Raw genomic sequence first — 19,758 nt, forward strand, 5'->3', positions numbered from 1 at the left:
CATATTTGAGACTCTTTAAACGTCCTTGTTATTTTTTTCGGTTATTTACATTTTAATTCGTGATAATGAATGTAATATGAGTTCTATATCATCCCATATTTCGCTTCTTTACATAAGTCATTAAGTACTTCTTTTATTAGAGGAAATATTTTTTAATATTTATTATATGAGTATTTTAAACTAAATAAAAGTCATATTTGAAGCAATGTATGATGTTTTATGTCTTAGGTAGCTATACATTCAGAACAGTAAAAACGAAACAATTAAACTACATGAGAATCTATATGATTGTTTCTGTAGGTTACCAGATGGGAATCACAAGTGCTTACAATATTCGAGACACCATAGATCCGTGTTTGATCAGTTCAGCCAAAACTATCTTGATGGCACAGCATGCCCACTGACCTGAGTCGTCACCAAATGTAGGCATTTGGATATACATGTTTTTAAATGTATAGCTAATATCTTTCTGTTGCTAAAATTTATTAATGTTATTAGTTTCTATAGGTGTGCATTTTTATACGTGTCTTAAAATCCCAATATTTGATTATATGTTGAATGGAAAAGGTAATTAACATATCTTACAATACATTTTTTTAATTTTCTGAATAATTTCATGACCTACGAGAATCATGCATAATGTTAAAGCGTATGTTCAAACTGTGAATTCAATTCCATCTATTTTTAAACGTATATCAACTTATTTCAGTATATTATTAGTATTAATATTTGTAAGCACGTTATTGTGAAAAACCTGTTTGTGGAATACTTTTGATTTGTTATAAACAAAACGAAACCACTTCATCCCAGTGGGGCACTCACCCAATATTATGTCAGTGAGGCCATCACACAACTTCGTCATACCAGTGCAGGTAGGGTGTAACAACAGTTACCAGTAGGGCTATCACTCAACAGTAGCATACCAGTTTGGCTAACACCCAACAGAATCATGCCAGTGAGAAAATCACCCAATATCATGCCAGTGGAAATATCACCCAGCATTATGCATTGGAGCTATCATCCAACAGAATCATGCCAGTGGGGATATCACCCAACATCATACATTGGGGCTATCATCCAACATCATAATGCCGTTGTGGCTATCGTCTTTCAGGATTGTGCTAGTGGGGCAATTACCCAACATAATGCCAGTGGGCACTCTCCTAACAATATCATGCGATTGGGACAATCAACAAACATCAACATACCAGTAGGGTAATCTCTCAACGTCATGCCAAATTTGATACGTGCAGAGGAGATGGCTAGGTTGGAATTCTTCTAACGCGTTCTGCTTTATCTAACACATAACGATAGTAACTGTTCGTAATGCTCCTGACCCAAGTGCAATTACAGCTTTGTAATAATGGATACTCTCACAAGAACAGGTAAATTTTTACTAGTATGATGATGTCGTTAACAAGATGATCTGGAATGTCGGATGCATTACTGAATATGTATAGCCTGTTATAAATGCAAGACAGTATATGGGTTTCCAAGAACCTTTGAGAATGGCTAGATGAGCCACGTCCCGAAATGATCATCGAACATAGAATCTCAGGCATCGTTTCCATGACTCGTGTTCGGTACGTGTAGAGTATTGTTTACTCTGTATATCACATGAAAACTAATCCCCCACATTCTTGATCAAACTAACAGAATTGGGTTGCTTCAAAGAGGTTTCGTATTCTTTGGGTGGTCTATAACCATGTTACAGAATTTTTTTATGTCTTCAAAACTAATCTGTACAGTTCTGATTATAGCGCTGTAGTAAGTTGCAACCAAATACAAAAACGTAAGTTCAAATATAAACAAACCGTGTTTATAGTTACCAATACACATATAATACAGTACAACATTTTATAAAAAAACATTCAATAATTTGTGAAGCTTTCGACTGATCTCAAATACAATTTTTAATAAGAGTTTATTTATCAAAAATTTAAATGTTGCTAGGATAAATATCTAGATATCTAAACATCTATAAACATAGCTTAAATTTAGTTTTAAGACACTATTCAAACATTAAAAATCACAAAAATGAGTAGTATTTTTTGCATAAACTGAAACATTTAAAAATCATTATTTTTATTACCCATCTTTAGCATCCAAGATAGGAGTAAACCATGCCACGCGGTGTGTAACAAGATTCTCAGAGGTTTTACGCAATATTGCTTGTCAGTAACATTTTTTACAGTGTTAATCGTTAAAATCTGATACAAATTTACTCAGTTGTTTAAATTATCTTTTATTCAATTCCCTCGTTGCCCATAAGACCAACGTGTTCGATTTTCCTGTATATAAATGAAGCTTTATGTGAAATTTTAAGTCTATATGTCAGTTAGTTCTCGAGATTTCGTGCGAACAGTAAGATATAAATTAAATTTGGCCAGCTCCTTAAGTGATAGGCTTCACTACAGCTCAGATAATAAATGAGATCTTATATTTAAGTAAGGTAAAGAAGTTATTTATTGATGAAACTTTGTTGAACAGGGAGTTCATCACTAAATACCTATTGAGCATACCATCAACCAGCATTAATTAAGTGTATGACTATTCCTAATGTAACACAAACAGGATGTTATTGCTGCTTTGAGGTAAATATGTTGAAGTTGTAACCGGGGATCGTTACCAGACTTCCTTCCGGTGACGACCTCTCCCATTTCCGCTACACAGAGTTGCCAATTAAACTTGCCAATTTTCCTTATCTCCCATATGTTGTCGTACTAAGTTCATCTTCACTTTCCACTCATCTGGTGATATTAACGAGTTTTGTAGGAAGTTAAAAGAACTGAAACATTACATTTTATCCTTATCATCCCGTATTTAACGTGGTTTTCAGAACCAACCATTTACCTGTATACCCACGATTCATACACGAGTATTATGAACCCTATACTTACCTGTTGTTTCTATTTTGTGCATAAGATGTAATATAATAGTGTATACTTATAGGTACACATTTGAGTAATCACTGTAAAACGCAGCAACTTTCTCATACCCTCTTCCAGTAGGTTAGGTTCAGAAAGAAAAAGATACTTTCGAGAATTGAAAAAGTTATTTATATTCACTGATTTTTTTAAAGCGTGTCTTTAAGAATATCAATCAGTTAAACGAGTTTCTTATTTTGGGGCCTTCCTCAATGCAGCTCAGAATTTAGATTAATTTTAATTTTTAGTTATCAACAGGAAGACAGGATTTGTGATAAGGAATATGGCTTTTTTTCGTCATCTGATTCATCATCAGTATTAATCTATACAACAGTAAGTTTCATCTACTTTATTTTAAAAGTTTAAGTCTACGTTGAATTAATTAAACATTTTAAGTGAGGGTTATCTGCAAGTATATTCAAGAGAAGTTAATTGGAGTTGAAGTCATTTTTACACAAATGCAAAAGGTGTTTGAGTGTGAATAAATCACTTTTGTCCCCAAAAGTGTTTTTAATTTTTAACCGACTTTAAAAAAGGAGGAAGCTATACAATTTTTCATTTTTTAAGTATGTCCATCGATTTTTTACGCAACTATTAAACCTATTTTGATTAATATTTTTGTAAACGAAAGAGGGTTGACCCATAGTAATCTTACATTAATTTGTAACTTGGAGAAATATCTGGCTAAGAAATTACTGTGGAAGTTTTACATATAAAACGAAATGGATAAGTAATTCAAAGCAAATTGTCCTGTCAATAAGGAAAGTGTTTTTTATAGGAATGGAAAGTGGGAGATGAAGAGTCAGAAGCCGCTGGTAACACCAGTAGCCCTGCATATATCCTGCACACCAGTACGTCTGGTAATTCTAAGAAAAACAAAAAGATACAAAGATATCTTAACATCCTAAATCATACATCTATTTTTATATTTTTTAAATGAACAGTTATAAACTAGATATACAGAATTATAACAAATTTGTTTCTGATATTATTTTTAAATTTCCGATAATTCGCAATGGCACTAATCAAAATTGTGAAAGCTTTCGACAAAAGACGTACAATAACTTCATACTAAATGTCTTTCATGCTACTTATAAGTCTCGAAATTGTATAAGGAAAGTTATGTTTTAGAATTATTTTTTCTGATTCCATTCCACTGTATGGTCCGGTGGAATAAAATGAACGGAAATCGGTGGAATTATTAGCACTACTAGTATATAAAAACTACGAAAGTAAAGACTCATAAAATGAGTACTTTTACTTAATTACTTATTTTTACTTTGTCATTATTTACTTCGTACGAATTTTACTAATTAGACAAATATGACATGTCAAACATCATCATTGAGTATAATCACCATTATCTCTTTTTACTATCTACGTTTACAACTGAAACAACAGCAAAAACTCCGAAGAAACCGGTAAACGAAAAAACGAAAACAAAGGAAGGAACAACACGACTTAGGAGAAGTTTTAAAGATAAGGTTGACTTTGCGAAATAGGGGTTTCTTTCCGTTATACTTGCCAAAAGTTTAATTGCACTGTCATAACATGATATCAGTTTATAATATACTAAACCGTTCCTAATTTCAACACAACAGTTTACATCTAAGTTTCATTTAACTTTTCCAAAAATATATTTACTATCGTACAACGTAGGAGTACGCAACATCACGTATCGCGTAACTGGCTTCCTTGAGTTTGTAAGCAAAATGTCAAATATTATAACTCATTTTATTCTCAAAATCTCCTGCGGACACAGACATACAGTCATACAGAACAGAAGTTGACATACAAATTACGCTCAGCCCAATTCCATGTTTGGGCATACACCATCATAGAACAAATTCTTGCCTATAAAGAAATGAAATTGCATGGAACTTTAAAGACTACAAATGAAATCTTTCTCGTGACACTAGATTTTTGAATAAAATAGGTTTCATAGCTATATTGAATAATAAAAGTTACGGTGAGCTAAAAGGATATTAGAGCGCAAGAGTACGCTGAAACGAATCTAGTCAAAGACTTTTAACATTAATTTCCACTGTATCATATTTCTTTTTGCACTATGAATAAAAAATTTCACGTGTTCAAATCTCATATTATTGTACTCAGTTTGTTTAATAACTTATTTACTCTTCTATTTTCTTATTTTCATTGTGTTTGGCCAAAGAAACAAATATAAAAATATTCGCTAACCCCTAGGCAAAACCCATGGAGTGACATATACTACCATCGAACCAGGAATTCATAATATTTAAATGCAGATTTATGCTAAATTTCAAGTATATATGTGATTTTGTTTTCGAAATATCGTATATAATCAGATAGACAGAAATTTCATTTTCCAGCCTATCGAGTAATATGCTTCGCTAACGCTCAATCAATATAATCAATATAAATAAGTAAAACTTTCTGTATCGTATATACTTTCTAGTCTGAAACAATATATGAATGAAATGTTTTAGTTGAATGTAACTAAACAGCTGGAACAGGAAGTAGACTGCTAAGTAAAGTGAGGAGAACCAACACAAGTGAACGCGGAATGAGCGCTATTAACAGAAGGGTCTGTGTCCGCCCTGAGAGTCTTCCTGTGTTCTACCGTCGAGAGGAAATAGCACTCGTTTGATGTGCCTAACAAGGTTGTCTATCAAAGTCTCCACAAAAATGTTTTGAACATAAAATATTACTGTTTTTTTTTATCTTTCAGAGCAAACATTTCACGACCCAATGCTTGATATGGACGAAGAACGTATTTATAATACAGCGCGTGCGCTAATTCTTACAGGCGGATAACCTATAAAACATAGTAAATACCAATACAGGAACAAATTTAAGTCGAGTTTTTAGACTAAGCCGAACAGAAACATACTATTGTTATAAAATTTATATTCTGAGAATATTAACTTACCTTATCTATATACGAATATATCGTTCTAACTGCGGTTTCTCTGCTTATATTTTCTTATGCAATTTTGTTTATTTTAAGGTTAAAGCTTTTACAATATTCAGTAAAATAGTTCAAAGAGCACACTGGGGTTTTCAAGTCCCCACATAAACTTCTTTTTCATATTTCTCAGATTAAGTTTATCACGGACATATTTTTTAGTAACTATGAAATTTTATTTGGCATTACGGCTTCAAGCCTCACTACTCACCGTCTTAGTTACTAACTTTTGGCTAAGTAGTAAATTACTTTATTTGTCTTAGGGTCCTATGGACCCCTGTGTGCCGTTTAAAGGTTGTGGTGTTCCTTATTGTCTATATATGATTATATTTTTTATAATTTCATTTTTTTAGTTATTTTTAAAATAATTTACATCATTTTCCTTATTGACAAAAACCATTTTAATCAATATCCAATAACAAAATACTTTTAATTATATAGCCTATAATTTTACCTGTGTATTCAATTTTGTGTAAAGGTTATAATTGCGATGGAATAAAAACAGATCACACATTGTTTCTACATATGTTACTAAATAGTTTTTTGTTCAACTCATACACATGGCTGTTTTCAAAGACTTAATATTTTTAATCAAAATTAAAGCATTTTGTGAGAACACATTTATACTTGATATATGTTTTTAACCAATGTATTACAGATTACACACACTAATAGTCTAAGGGAACAAACAAAACTGATATAAATGCAATTTAAATATATTTATATTTTAAGCGAGTTTTTGAATTGGGGTCCAGTACACCCATGTGTACCTGTTGAAGGTCAAAAATGTATGTCTGCCTTATGGAGGTTAAACATGGATAAATCAGTGAATAATTATTTTTACAATTAATACTGTAATTAATGCATTTCTTATAAAAAATAACAAAACCGCTTTTCGTGTACTAATCTCTTTTTGTAGAACTTAAATGTTAAGTAATTGTGAAATAATGAGAACACTTGTAATATGCAGGACATTTATAATACTCTACTAACTACTGATTTGCGTATGTTGTTTTATTTTATGAAGTTAGACAGAACAGTATTTATCCTCATGTGGATACTTATTTCGCTCCTTGTGCATTCCAGAGCAATATTCTTTCTTGCATTCTCTATTCTCTATTCTTGATTCACAGCCATTCAACCCGCATACAAGCTTGCTAAGAATACATAAATGCTGGTTTTCTATACTGCTTGTCCAGAAGTAAATTGACACTCATATGAAGTGAAACCTCTAGCTCAAACATATATTGAAAAATACTTGTGTTGCAGTTTTGCAGAAACAAAAGCGCGCCTACTCGTGTGTAACACAAACAACACACGCTACAAACATCAAGGAATCTTTGTTTGTTAACATCGAGTAAATATACTCTATTTGAACTGCCGCGTTACCTACTGATGAAGCGGTAGGTTTGTTTGGCTTACGGCAGCGATAAATGTTAAACACTCATTACTCTAAACAACAGTGTTGAACGTGACAACATTATTACCTCACCTACCTATATTTCGATATCATTAATATCAGAGAATTCCGAAATGTTTATATGTAGTTTCACGATTGCAGTTACAATTTAACGACAAATCAAAATCTAAACAGAAATTGGTTTAAACTCATAAACGTCATATTTCACTTCGGTCTATTCGATCAGTAAAGCTATGACCTAGGTGGTGCAATCAGTTTTTGGTTTCTTAGTTTCGGAATCACGAATCTTTAAGATAACATCCATTACTGAGGACCTTTGATATATCAATTCTATCCTCGATATATGGAATAACTTGATTAATCGAAGTTTTGTCATTCCACTCGAATGTGACGCAACGAACTAAAGTACAGTAACGTATATTCATGACGTGGCTTGACACTCCCCACCACCGACACTCCTTTGTTTTCTGTTATCGCTAGTAGTGAACCATCACTCCACCCTGAGTTTGATTTGGACGTTAACGTGATTCGAGCAAACTTAGTTAGTTAGTTAATTCAGTGAACTGTACGCGTTAGATTTTTAACTGTGAAAGTATTTCGTGTAAACTTGCGATGGCAAACATATTGTATTTATAGAACTATTATTTCATTTTAAAAATTAAAATGTATTTACTATACTTCTTATAATTTCATACTACACATTCCCCGATCAAGTATTTATAAATCAACCCCAAATTATTACTGTATTTGTTGTAAACTTCTGTATATCGAAGTCTGCCGATTTAACCACGATATTGTGAATAACAGAACAACACTTGTAAACCTGCATATATCGAAGTCTGACCGAAACAATCTTGATATTTCAAACCTCACTATATTGAAATTCTCGATGTATCAAAGTTTGGTATTTTTCCATGAGGTTCGATATATCGAGGCTCCATGTATATACAAACTGTATTATATGTAAATATCTTATAAACCAAGGAAGAAATGTTAAAGAAGATAAATAAGTGTTAATAATACAAATAAGAATTAACTTCAAAAGTTGTATTTATTTTTTCAATAAATAAATACAGCGATACAGCATAGTACCGATGGACCCGACAGAACGTAACAAAAGAGGTGGGACAGACGAGCAGACAGATAGATGGACTGCCCTTTGACCTCTTGACCACCTAATAAATAGGTTCCTCCTTGGGCCAAGAGGCCAATCTAGGATCTTTCTATGAAGCGTTATCGCCTAGACGGACACGATCTCAAAGCCCTGTTGAGTTCTTAATAACATGTAATTTCTACTAGTCTCGCTCGCATATTTCATACACTTACCGTAATAATCCTATACCTGTATCTTTAGCTTTTTTACCACATAGATTAACCAGCAAATAACCGATTGCAACACCAAAGTAAGGTTCTTTGTAACGATTGGGTAATGGAGTTTTTAAAACATAACGTCTGTTGAGAGTAAGGTAAGATAATGAATTTGTTTAGACTTTAATCTCATGATAAATAAGTACTGCCTTGTTTATATAAGCCCAACCATTGTTTATAATGTTAAAAATTGTAGAACGTTCTGAAAATAAAGTTAATATGTTTTACCTAATACTATCTTATACAAAAGCGACATGCATATTATTATTCAGCTTTCTCCCAGGTTATTACATAGCTTTATAGGTAAACAACTATTTTAAATTATGTTAAATAGTACTAGCTGTTTCCTGCGGCTTCGCACGCTTTTCTTAAACTGTGCCCGTGTGTGAGCACTCCTGGTTCAAGTGAATTATACTTCCAACACCATTGTAGACTTTGCCCTGTTGTTACGATCAAGAAAATCTGCCAAACGTATATGTTCATAGCCTTTCTACAAGCACATATACTTTATTATAGAGTGGTGTAACCCAGATCAGCCAGAAACGTATTTTAAAGACAAATATACATAATAACTTAGCCCCTTAAATAGAGTTTTGCTATTTAATATACGTAATTGTCTCATAATTGCAGTTTATAATGTGCAGGGTTTTTGGACCTTATCCTCCGCAGCGCTACCTGGTGGCGGGTTATATCAATGGGCATAGCATATAAACCTTCTCCTTGGAAAATACGTATACATTTTCATAATGATTGGTCAAATAGTTTCAGAGTCTTTCAATTTAATATATAAAAACGTTCTCTTCTCTATGTATTGATGAGGTGATAGGTTATTCATACTCGTATACGACCAATGCTACCAAAATCAGTTAATTTTCCAATACAGAAGGTCCTGAATGTCACATTCACCAAGTTTGTATAACCTTTTCACTGAAATAGTACAAAAGTTGATATTATTTTCAGTACAACTCATTATAAATATAGTTGTGGATTGTCACTAATTTATTCATCTTTAATCTGTATGTGAAAATTTATTTCAATGCTTTTTTCAACGCGCTGATGTTAATTTTTATGTATAAATGTATTGTGTTACAAATTATTGTGTTAATTGTGTTATTCATGTGTCCATTACAGAATATTATCATTTAAAACAATGTTAAACTGATAAACCATACATTAGAAACATGGCCACTAAACCGTTATTATGTACAAACACTACTCTCTTATGAAGTTCTCTTTATAAGTTCTAGTATATTATTTAACGAATAAATATAACATATTCTTATAACTCAGTAAAACATAGTTTTAACAATGACACTATCTACAAGAAAACTATTATATGTACGCGTAAGTAAATGTTTATTTTGTGAATCATTTGTTGTAATGAATGTGTTCCTTCTTATAAGACCATGCATACACATGATAATGCTGTTAAACACAAGATAACTTGCGCTGTTTTATTTATATTTATCTACTTATAATATTATCCCAAGCCATTTTTAATTAAATTTAATTTTATATCTATTCAAAGTTTAGCTGTTGTGTTTCTATTCATTATTATAGTACAGTAAATCGCATTACTAAAATCGCATCAGTTGAAAAATTACGCATTCTTATTCTTCATTATTAGTATAACAACACTTTCCTATAACTTGAAATATTTCAATGTCTAAAACACATATACAGTTGTTGATGTGTGAAATTGTGAGTGTTTGTGAATTTAGAAATATTTTCAATGCTACTTGTGATAAAGTATCGTATATGATAGTATATGATCAAATATGTAAGTTATTTCTGCTTTAAAGGAGGAGAGTGAAGCAAGAAAGGAATACACTGGTGCGGTGGCAAGTAAGTCAGTTGCCGTACTTTCCAATACAAATTGAAAGAGACTCAAATCCGTGTGTAAACATCGCCGCTAGCTTCGAAGTCTGGAAATGTCTTTGTGCATTTCAATAAATTTAATTAGTTTCAAAATCCGTTTCAAACTAATTTTGTTATCATGGGAGTACAGTATCTGAATAAATTGTAAAGTTACATGTATGGCTTATAATTTAAAATAGCTGCAAATATAATTTTGTAAATTGTAAAGATATATCGTTTATATTACATTCTTATTCTGTTCAACTTGTTTTCTCTTATTTTATGCATATAAGTTATTAAAAATCATTAATTCGCCAATTTTTTCAAATATTCAATAATGCAGTTTTGATTCATTAACTCGTTTTGCTCATTAACTATACTCTCTTTATTTAACATAAGAAAGGGCCTGAATGATATTCATAACTGTTTTATCACGACTGCCCACAAAACTGTTTTTGTTCGCCGTATGAATATATGTTGATTCCAACTTAACTATTCAACTACCTTTACGATTCACATCTATTACAGTTCGTTGAATTCATCAATTCACCGGAACTCGCATTTCTTTTATTTTACCGGATATCACCTTCCAATCTTGAATTACAGTGAATACGGTTGGCAGTATAACAAATGAATATTAAGTACTGTCACAATGTTTAAAAATACAAGTATGTAAATACTAAATGAGACTAAAATTTAAGTCAATAATATAACTGAAAGTAAGTTATACATTACGTGCTGGAGACTTTCGAGTAAAACTGAAATGTTAGCAAAAGAGTTGTGCATAATTTAAAAAGCCCAGAGGAAACAAATGTCATTGTAATAATGTAGGTTCGAATAGGTTTAAAATGTTTACCTCGCTTAAGATTTAAGTGATGTGCGGACCTCTTTGCATCCTCAGCACATACGTACATATCAGGCACAGAAATATAGTCCAAAAATAGGAAGATTAAGACCCTCAGTTTTCAGGTTTTTAGTAAGACTACCATGACGGTAGTCATTTCATTAACGTATTAACAAATCACTAAATTAAATCAAAAATAATTGCAAAGTCACATTTTTATAATAACCGTTAATACTGAACAAAGATTAATGATGCATAACAGTATGCCACAATATTAATTATAAATATTCTGAGGATTAAGTGTAGCAAACGTCTATGGTATTAGGAATTACCTGTAATTACATTCGAATTTAAGCTGTAGTGCAGGATTCATTAGCATTATTATTGAGCAAACATACTAAAACAATCAGCGTTTTGTTCATGACCAGAGTGGGCTTTTATATTTATAGGCTTTTTTCGTTATAGTCTTTTACAGTTATTCCCCAGAATTTAATATTTAGAGAGTTTTATAAAAAGTATCTCCATAGATTTTCCTGATAGCCCTCATAAATTTAACCATCCCTGGAGAAGGTAAAAGTCCAGAACATTTTATAGCAGAGTTATAAATTTCATGAAACAATCGAGAACCGTTTATCTACCAGATGAAACTAGGGTTGTACATCAAAGATGGCAGTCATTACATCATCTGCGATAACAATGCCGCTGGCATTTTGCCATCTTGACTTGTTTTCGGAACCGGATATAGGTGTAAAACAATTTGAACATCAACGTGAATTTATTACGACAGAACTCCATTTGCTCTTCGACGTGTTTGTGAAATAAGGTTGAAATATTTTATGTGATTTAATGAAACGGTCACACGTGTTTGTCAATACAAACAAGCAACGCAGATGTAATGTCAAATAGTTCGATATTTTATGATACTTAATTTTATCATTTCATTCCTAGAGGTGATCATTTTCTAAATTCGCTACAAGCCAAAAAAATTTGTGAGCCAGGAATTTAGATCCCAGATTAACATACCGCGAATTACACCCTGACGTGCACCTAAAGTCTTACGAAAACGAAAAACCTTAATAATAATAATAACAACAACTATAATTACTACATACTTAAAAGCAGATTCATCGTTATAATTTTTTTCTAAGTTCTACTTTTTACATCATTTGTAATAGTGGCTCAATTACAAGACATTATTACGGAAAACGAGAGATTTTATCAGATATCTAGCAATTAAATAATAGTTATCGGTACTCGTATTTCATCAGAGGCTTATACTTTCTTGTGCTTTAATCTTATTTAAGTATTGGATTAAATTTTTAAACGTTTGTTAAAAGTATATCATAATTTCACTTGTTCATTTTTCATATTTCAATTATATTTTTTGCACTTTAGCAAAGCTTATCTATAAATAGCAAAGCAAAGAATAAACAGCTATTTACTATATTAAAGTATAGTTTCAATATTCCCTTGTATAAACAGTAAATTGTTTATTATTATAAGTTAGTTATATAAATTTATTAAATTAAATTGTAGGTCAAAGTGCATCTTTCTTACTAATAAATAACAATGTACTACATTTATTCATTCAAAATATAATTATATAAAGACTAAATAGCTATTTATTGCATTAAACTATAATGTCAACATAGATTCCCTTACAAGTACAATGATATTTACTAGGTTAATTACAGTTTCAACATATGTTTATTTTAACTATAAATAGCTATTTACCAGATTAAACTACAGTGTCAATAGATGACACAAAAGATATTTACTAGATTGAATTGCATTGTCAATACACGCTTCTATAACAAATAAATAGATATTTACGTATAGGAAATTAAATTTACATTTAGGAAAGGTATCTTAATTAATGAGGACCCAACAGGGTCTTCCTAATATTTTGTCATTATCTGTCTGTCTGTCCGTCTGTGCAACAATTCAAGTATCTAAAAACTTGAAACTTGGTACATCAGTTCCCTTTGGTCAAGAGAGGATGTATTGATTTTCAGGTCAAAAGGTTAAAGAGCAATTCGTCCGTATGTGTGATAACTCTTTCGTTGCATTCTTAAGGATCGTCTGATACTCTGCTGTAACGGTTTATTGTACTAATCGATGTTTATGATAGATGAGGGTCCAGATTCAGGTAAGCCAATAACAAATAACCATCAAGGTTTTCTAAAAAAAAATAATTTATGGAAAAACGAGTTTAATGGTACGTTTTTTGATTGATGGTTTAAATATTCATTCCTCAAGCGGAATATACGTCTATGGTTACATATTTTTCATTAAATAAACTTCGCCTTCTTCCTCCCTACAGTGCTGGTTTTCCGATTTCGTGCTTCAGATTCTGAAATGTCTCATTTAGTGAAAGGGATTTTCAAACGATGTTTATATTTCAAAATTAAATACATTTTTAATAGCGGCTACGATTTAAGTCAAGTGGTATGATGATTTATATTATGTTGGGGTTTATCATTTTTCAGGACACTACGCGTTACTTAATTATAGTTTTTTTTTTTTTTTTTGCAGAATATACTGAGATTATTTGAATACCAGTGTTGATTAATAAACTAACTCTTTTCCAATCGCTTTACATATTATATTATACAGTTAAATGTTGTGGCCAACAACATTTTTCATTAGGTGTAAGAAACATTTGCAGAACATTGAGTTTGTAAACAAGTATTTGCTACTAAGTCTACCTATAAGTTTTCTCCTCTATAGATTAGATTATCATTTTGAAAATAATGGTTACTCCATACGTGTAGCCTATATTTCTATACAGTATTGTTGCTGAGGTGAGATTCGCCACAAACCGGGACTCGTTAGCGCATTGACATCCGGTAGTATTGTGACGTCGTTTCCTGGTCACTGTTGCCAATTACGTGTGGCAAGTACCCTATTACGTATATTTTTCAAGACAGCAGTAAGATTTTAAAGCCTTATTTTCAACCTCATACCTGAGATTGGTTTAATTAATTCGGAAAAGGGAATTTATATATGTTAATTGTATTGCTGTCGTATTTTGTTTTTTTTTTCTTATGGAAAAAATTATGCGTTCACATCTAAATGTTAGTTTTACTTTAATACAAGGTATGGCTTTAATACGCCACGTTTCTCGTAACAGACTTAGATTAAGTTGCTTGCAGAATTTAAAATGTATAGCTCATAAAGTTATCTATATATTGACAACCATACCGAAAAAGTTCCGAAATGTCCTCCAGAAGAAGAGAGAGAAATTATATCAACCCAACGAGTGATAGGCTTCAATGACGATCAGTCAAATTCCATAGTTGAACATGGACGAGAATTCATTTTTGTCTTTTTAGAACTGGTTTCATCCCAAATTGATAGGCTACAGACGAATCCTTTCTTGCCACATGATGCATTCACATTTTTGTTCAGTAAGTTAGGTTTCATGGCAACGTTCAAATAATAAACGTTCCGTTGAGCTAAGAAGGCTACTGCAACACAAATTTTTGTCTATATAGAAATGAAAATTGCATGGCAGTCTTCAAATGAAATGTTTCTCGTGACATTAGATTTTCACATTAAATTAGCATTCATAGCAATGTTTAAAAATTCCCTCTTATAGGTTGTCTAAAGAGGTTTTCTTGTTGTTATTACGTTTATGATTTTTCTAATAAACCACAAATTAATTAAACGTGATTCTTTCTAACCATTATTACTTGCAATCTTAACTAAATGCAATGTTATCACATTATGGAACAAGCAGTACATGCTATATTTCATTACGTAAGTAGCATTTTTCACGGCGCAGTCAGTTTTGTTTGCCTTGTTTTAATTTCAGAAAAACAGCAGTTTGAGATACCTACCTTGAAAACTGGAAAATGTTTTAATTGATGACATTGTCTAAAGTCCTAATTCATATACATATTGTAAAGTTCTATATTGTTATTCTCAGCTGTTTTCTCTAGAGTATGCTTTATAACTATGCTGTTAAACCATTGCCTAAATTATTGATTTCATGGTTGTAATTACTTGTGAAGAGGTTTAAAACCTTTTTATGCTTATCATGTCCTGTCAGGTGTTTTTTATAAGGGTGACATTTAAAGAACCCCTAATCAAAAACCGATTGCATCACATAAAATTCATCTCGAGTATTTATATATTTTTAAGAAGAAGAATAAGATGCACAAAATTTAAGTTTGACTTATGTCTTTCTTCCATCATTGTTTCTGACGTGATAGCAACTATATATGATGTATTTCCTATGTTATTAAACCATCCTATATCGGGAGATAGTACATAGATAGTACCGATTTACTAGTGAACAACCTATGGTAATATACTGGACAATTTTGATTTTAAACTTCTATATGTTTAAGTCACAAATGACTCTTTGCTCTGAAACAGAGTCAAACAAACATAAGACATTTAGAATGATCTCTAAAGACAGAGTTTTAGTTCCCACAGCTCAACATGACAGGACGCGACATGACGACGAGCGACGCTACGTTCTCGCAACTCGGTTTCTGTAAAGCGGTTATCAGACACGATTGTTTCCGTTACATTTCCCCATCTCTGCTACCGCTTATTTTACCTCATTCTTTACTTCTCTACACGTGTCTATTCAAACAATTTCAGTGTGTATATTGTTTTATTTGGATAGTTGTTTTGTTTTATTGTTTCAGCTAGAATCTAGAGAGAACATTACGTTGTTAGTACAAGTGGTCTTAATAACATAAAATCAGAATTCCATTTAATAAATGATCTATAAATGGTTTTATGAAATGTACAGTATTCTCTTTTAGGTTTAACATTCTCTCATATTGTGCACAAAATAAATCGTTCTGCAGTTTACGTTATAGGTTATTTAGCTTATTCTCGAACATTATGAAGTTCGGTTGTATAAATAGTGCTGAATAGATTTAGTTATAGTCTAACAGTTTAACATTCTCTCATATTGTGCACAAAATAAATCCTTCTGCAGTTTACGTTATAGGTTATTTAGCTTATTCTCGAACATTATGAAGTTCGGTTGTATAAATAGTGCTGAATAGATTTAGTTATAGTCTAACAGTTTAACATTCTCTCTCATATTGTGCACAAAATAAATCGTTCTGCAGTTTACGTTATAGGTTATTTAGCTTATTCTCGAACATTATGAAGTTCGGTTGTATAAATAGTGCTGAATAGATTTAGTTATAGTCTAACAGTTTAACATTCTCTCATATTGTGCACAAAATAAATCGTTCTGCAGTTTACGTTATAGGTTATTTAGCTTATTCTCGAACATTATGAAGTTCGGTTGTATAAATAGTGCTGAATAGATTTAGTTATAGTCTAACAGTTTAATATTCTCTCATATTGTGCACAAAATAAATCGTTCTGCAGTTTACGTTATAGGTTATTTAGCTTATTCTCGAACATTATGAAGTTCGGTTGTATAAATAGTGCTGAATAGATTTAGTTATAGTCTAACAGTTTAATATTCTCTCATATTGTGCACAAAATAAATCGTTCTGCAGTTTACGTTATAGGTTATTTAGCTTATTCTCGAACATTATGAAGTTCGGTTGTATAAATAGTGCTGAATAGATTTAGTTATAGTCTAACAGTTTAATATTCTCTCATATTGTGCACAAAATAAATCCTTCTGCAGTTTACGTTATAGGTTATTTAGCTTATTCTCGAACATTATGAAGTTCGGTTGTATAAATAGTGCTGAATAGATTTAGTTACAGTCTAACAGTTTAACATTCTCTCATATTGTGCACAAAATAAATCCTTCTGCAGTTTACGTTATAGGTTATTTAGCTTATTCTCGAACATTATGAAGTTCGGTTGTATAAATAGTGCTGAATAGATTTAGTTACAGTCTAACAGTTTAACATTCTCTCATATTGTGCACAAAATAAATCCTTCTGCAGTTTACGTTATAGGTTATTTAGCTTATTCTCGAACATTATGAAGTTCGGTTGTATAAATAGTGCTGAATAGATTTAGTTACAGTCTAACAGTTTAACATTCTCTCATATTGTGCACAAAATAAATCCTTCTGCAGTTTACGTTATAGGTTATTTAGCTTATTCTCGAACATTATGAAGTTCGGTTGTATAAATAGTGCTGAATAGATTTAGTTACAGTCTAACAGTATAATTCTGCACCGAATTTACCGTGTGAACAGATTCGACTCGCAAAGTATATGTTGTGAGAAAACCATTGTTCACGTCATTTCCTGTGAGAACGTCTTCTACAAGATTCCTTCCGTTAGACCTGTTGTTAGCCACATAGGAGAAAATACTGATAAGTAACATTTCATTGCACATAGTCCTAAAAGGACCTTTGCACGTTTCTGAGGTGATAGAATATTCAGGATGGTTAAGGTTGAAATCCACCAACAGATAAAGGGCACAGACCCATCCGTGTCCGTGGTTTATGGAACCCTCTAGTCATGTCTCCTTGGAAGAAGAGAGGCTAGCTCGGCTCCATCCTTTCCAGTCAAAGTGGGCAGTCCGTTAAACTTTCACGATTTTTTCATATTTAACTTGACGATTTTAGCAAGTTTCTAAATCTATGACTAGCAGGAATGAGCAAGAGAAATTATTCAAACTACTACAAAGCACATATAGTTCATTCAAACTAGTAAACGCCCAAGCTAGGTCAACAATGAGTCAATAAGGAATCTTTCAGATTGTCTCAAGTTTTCTTCTAAAATAAAAATATTATTTATTTTGAGTACTTGTTGTTTTTCTATTTTGCACGAACAAGATGGCCACAAGAGCAACAAGCTCGGTCTATTATTTGTGCAGTATCAAATTAATAGGATTTATTATTGGTAATTTACTTAATTATATGGTGATAATGTTGAAGATTCTTTTATGTATTTTATGTTAGTAAAAGATTTCACGGATATGTACCGACTTGAGTGTATTGAGATACAATCACTGAAACCCGTTTATATCATGTATATGAACAAATTTTTAAAAGTAGGAAAGCACCTAAAATGTGTAACTTATAAATATATCCATTTACAAGAAATTTGTATGTAATATATAACTCAATTATCAAAGTTGCTCATTCAACTGTTACCAGGGCGAGAGAAGAATAAATGTTTTAACCTGTTTTGGTATTACGTAACGGATAGGCAGAATTGTATGTAATATATAACTCAATTGTCAAAGGTCATCATTAGATATCTGCCCTACAACTGTTACCAAGTCGAGAGTGGAGTGGTTTAACCTGTTCTAGTATGACGTAACGGATAAGCAGAATTGTATGTAATATATAACTCAATTGTCAAAGGTCATCATTAGATATCTGCCCTACAACTGTTACCAAGTCGAGAGTGGAGTGTTTTTTAAACCTGTTCTAGTATGACGTAACGGATAAGCAGAATTGTATGTAATATATAACTCAATTGTCAAAGGTCATCATTAGATATCTACCCTACAACTGTTACCAAGGTGAGAGTGGAGTGTTTTTAACCTGTTCTAGTATGAGGAAACGGATAAGCAGAATTGTATGTAATATATAACTCAATTATCAAAGCTCATCATTAGACATCTGCCCTACAACTGTTACCAAGGTGAGAGTGGAGTGTTTTAACCTGTTCTAGTATGAGGAAAACGGATAAGCAGAATTGTATGTAATATATAACTTAATTGTCAAAGCTCATCATTAGATATCTGCCCTACAACTGTTTACCAAGTCGAGAGTGGAGTGGTTTTAACCTGTTCCAGTATGACGTAACGGATAAGCAGAATTGTATGTAATATATAACTCAATTGTCAAAGCTCATCATTAGACATCTGCCCTACAACTGTTACCAAGTCGAGAGTGGAGTGTTTTAACCTGTTCTAGTATGACGAAACGGATAAGCAGAATATTGTAGATCGATACCAGCACGGATTCAATATTTGATGACACTACATTATTCAGTGTTGCAGTTGATTAAGAATGCGCTGGATGTTTTAACCAATACGAGTAAATCTATTTACGATTATTTTGTATCTGTTATAATGTTTAAGCAAATTTTTATATTCGTTCAATGTCGTCAAATTGTAAATGTAATTAGCTATTGGTGAGTTTAGTGCAGCAGAAAACACTTTTGTCGAATTTAATTAGAAAACTCATTTAATATAGTTTAGAAAAGAAAAATTCTAGTTTTTATAAAAATATAACATGTTTTTATTTACATTTTTAAATAATATTACAAAACATTTATGTGTCTTGCGAATCCTATAAAGTAAAATGCATTTAGTTCAGTTAAATTAACACAAGTCTTATGTGTTGTTAGGCAATGACGTGATTTACACGAAAAAAAGTGCGAACCTATTGCATAGAATCTCGTACAAATCTATGATTTCTCTACTATAAAGCCTCAGCTTTACTAGGCTGTGGAAGTGGACAAGTGCTAGAGAGG

The 19,758-nt window shown here is 31.8% G+C and overlaps 1 protein-coding gene across 1 annotated transcript in view; it reads left to right on the top strand.

Moving 5' to 3' along the window:
* Positions 1-949: 949 nt before the first annotated feature.
* LOC124355835 (receptor-type tyrosine-protein phosphatase kappa-like) overlaps positions 950-19,758 on the top strand; it is a 146,952-nt gene continuing 128,143 nt past the window's right edge. Inside the window, exons 1-2 of the mRNA XM_046806988.1 lie at positions 950-1,215; positions 3,706-3,787. Coding sequence (XP_046662944.1) covers positions 950-1,215; positions 3,706-3,787 — 348 coding nt within the window. The remainder of the gene's footprint in view (positions 1,216-3,705; positions 3,788-19,758) is intronic.

Source organism: Homalodisca vitripennis, chromosome 2 (genome assembly GCF_021130785.1).
Source record: "Homalodisca vitripennis isolate AUS2020 chromosome 2, UT_GWSS_2.1, whole genome shotgun sequence".
NCBI lineage: Eukaryota > Metazoa > Arthropoda > Insecta > Hemiptera > Cicadellidae > Homalodisca > Homalodisca vitripennis.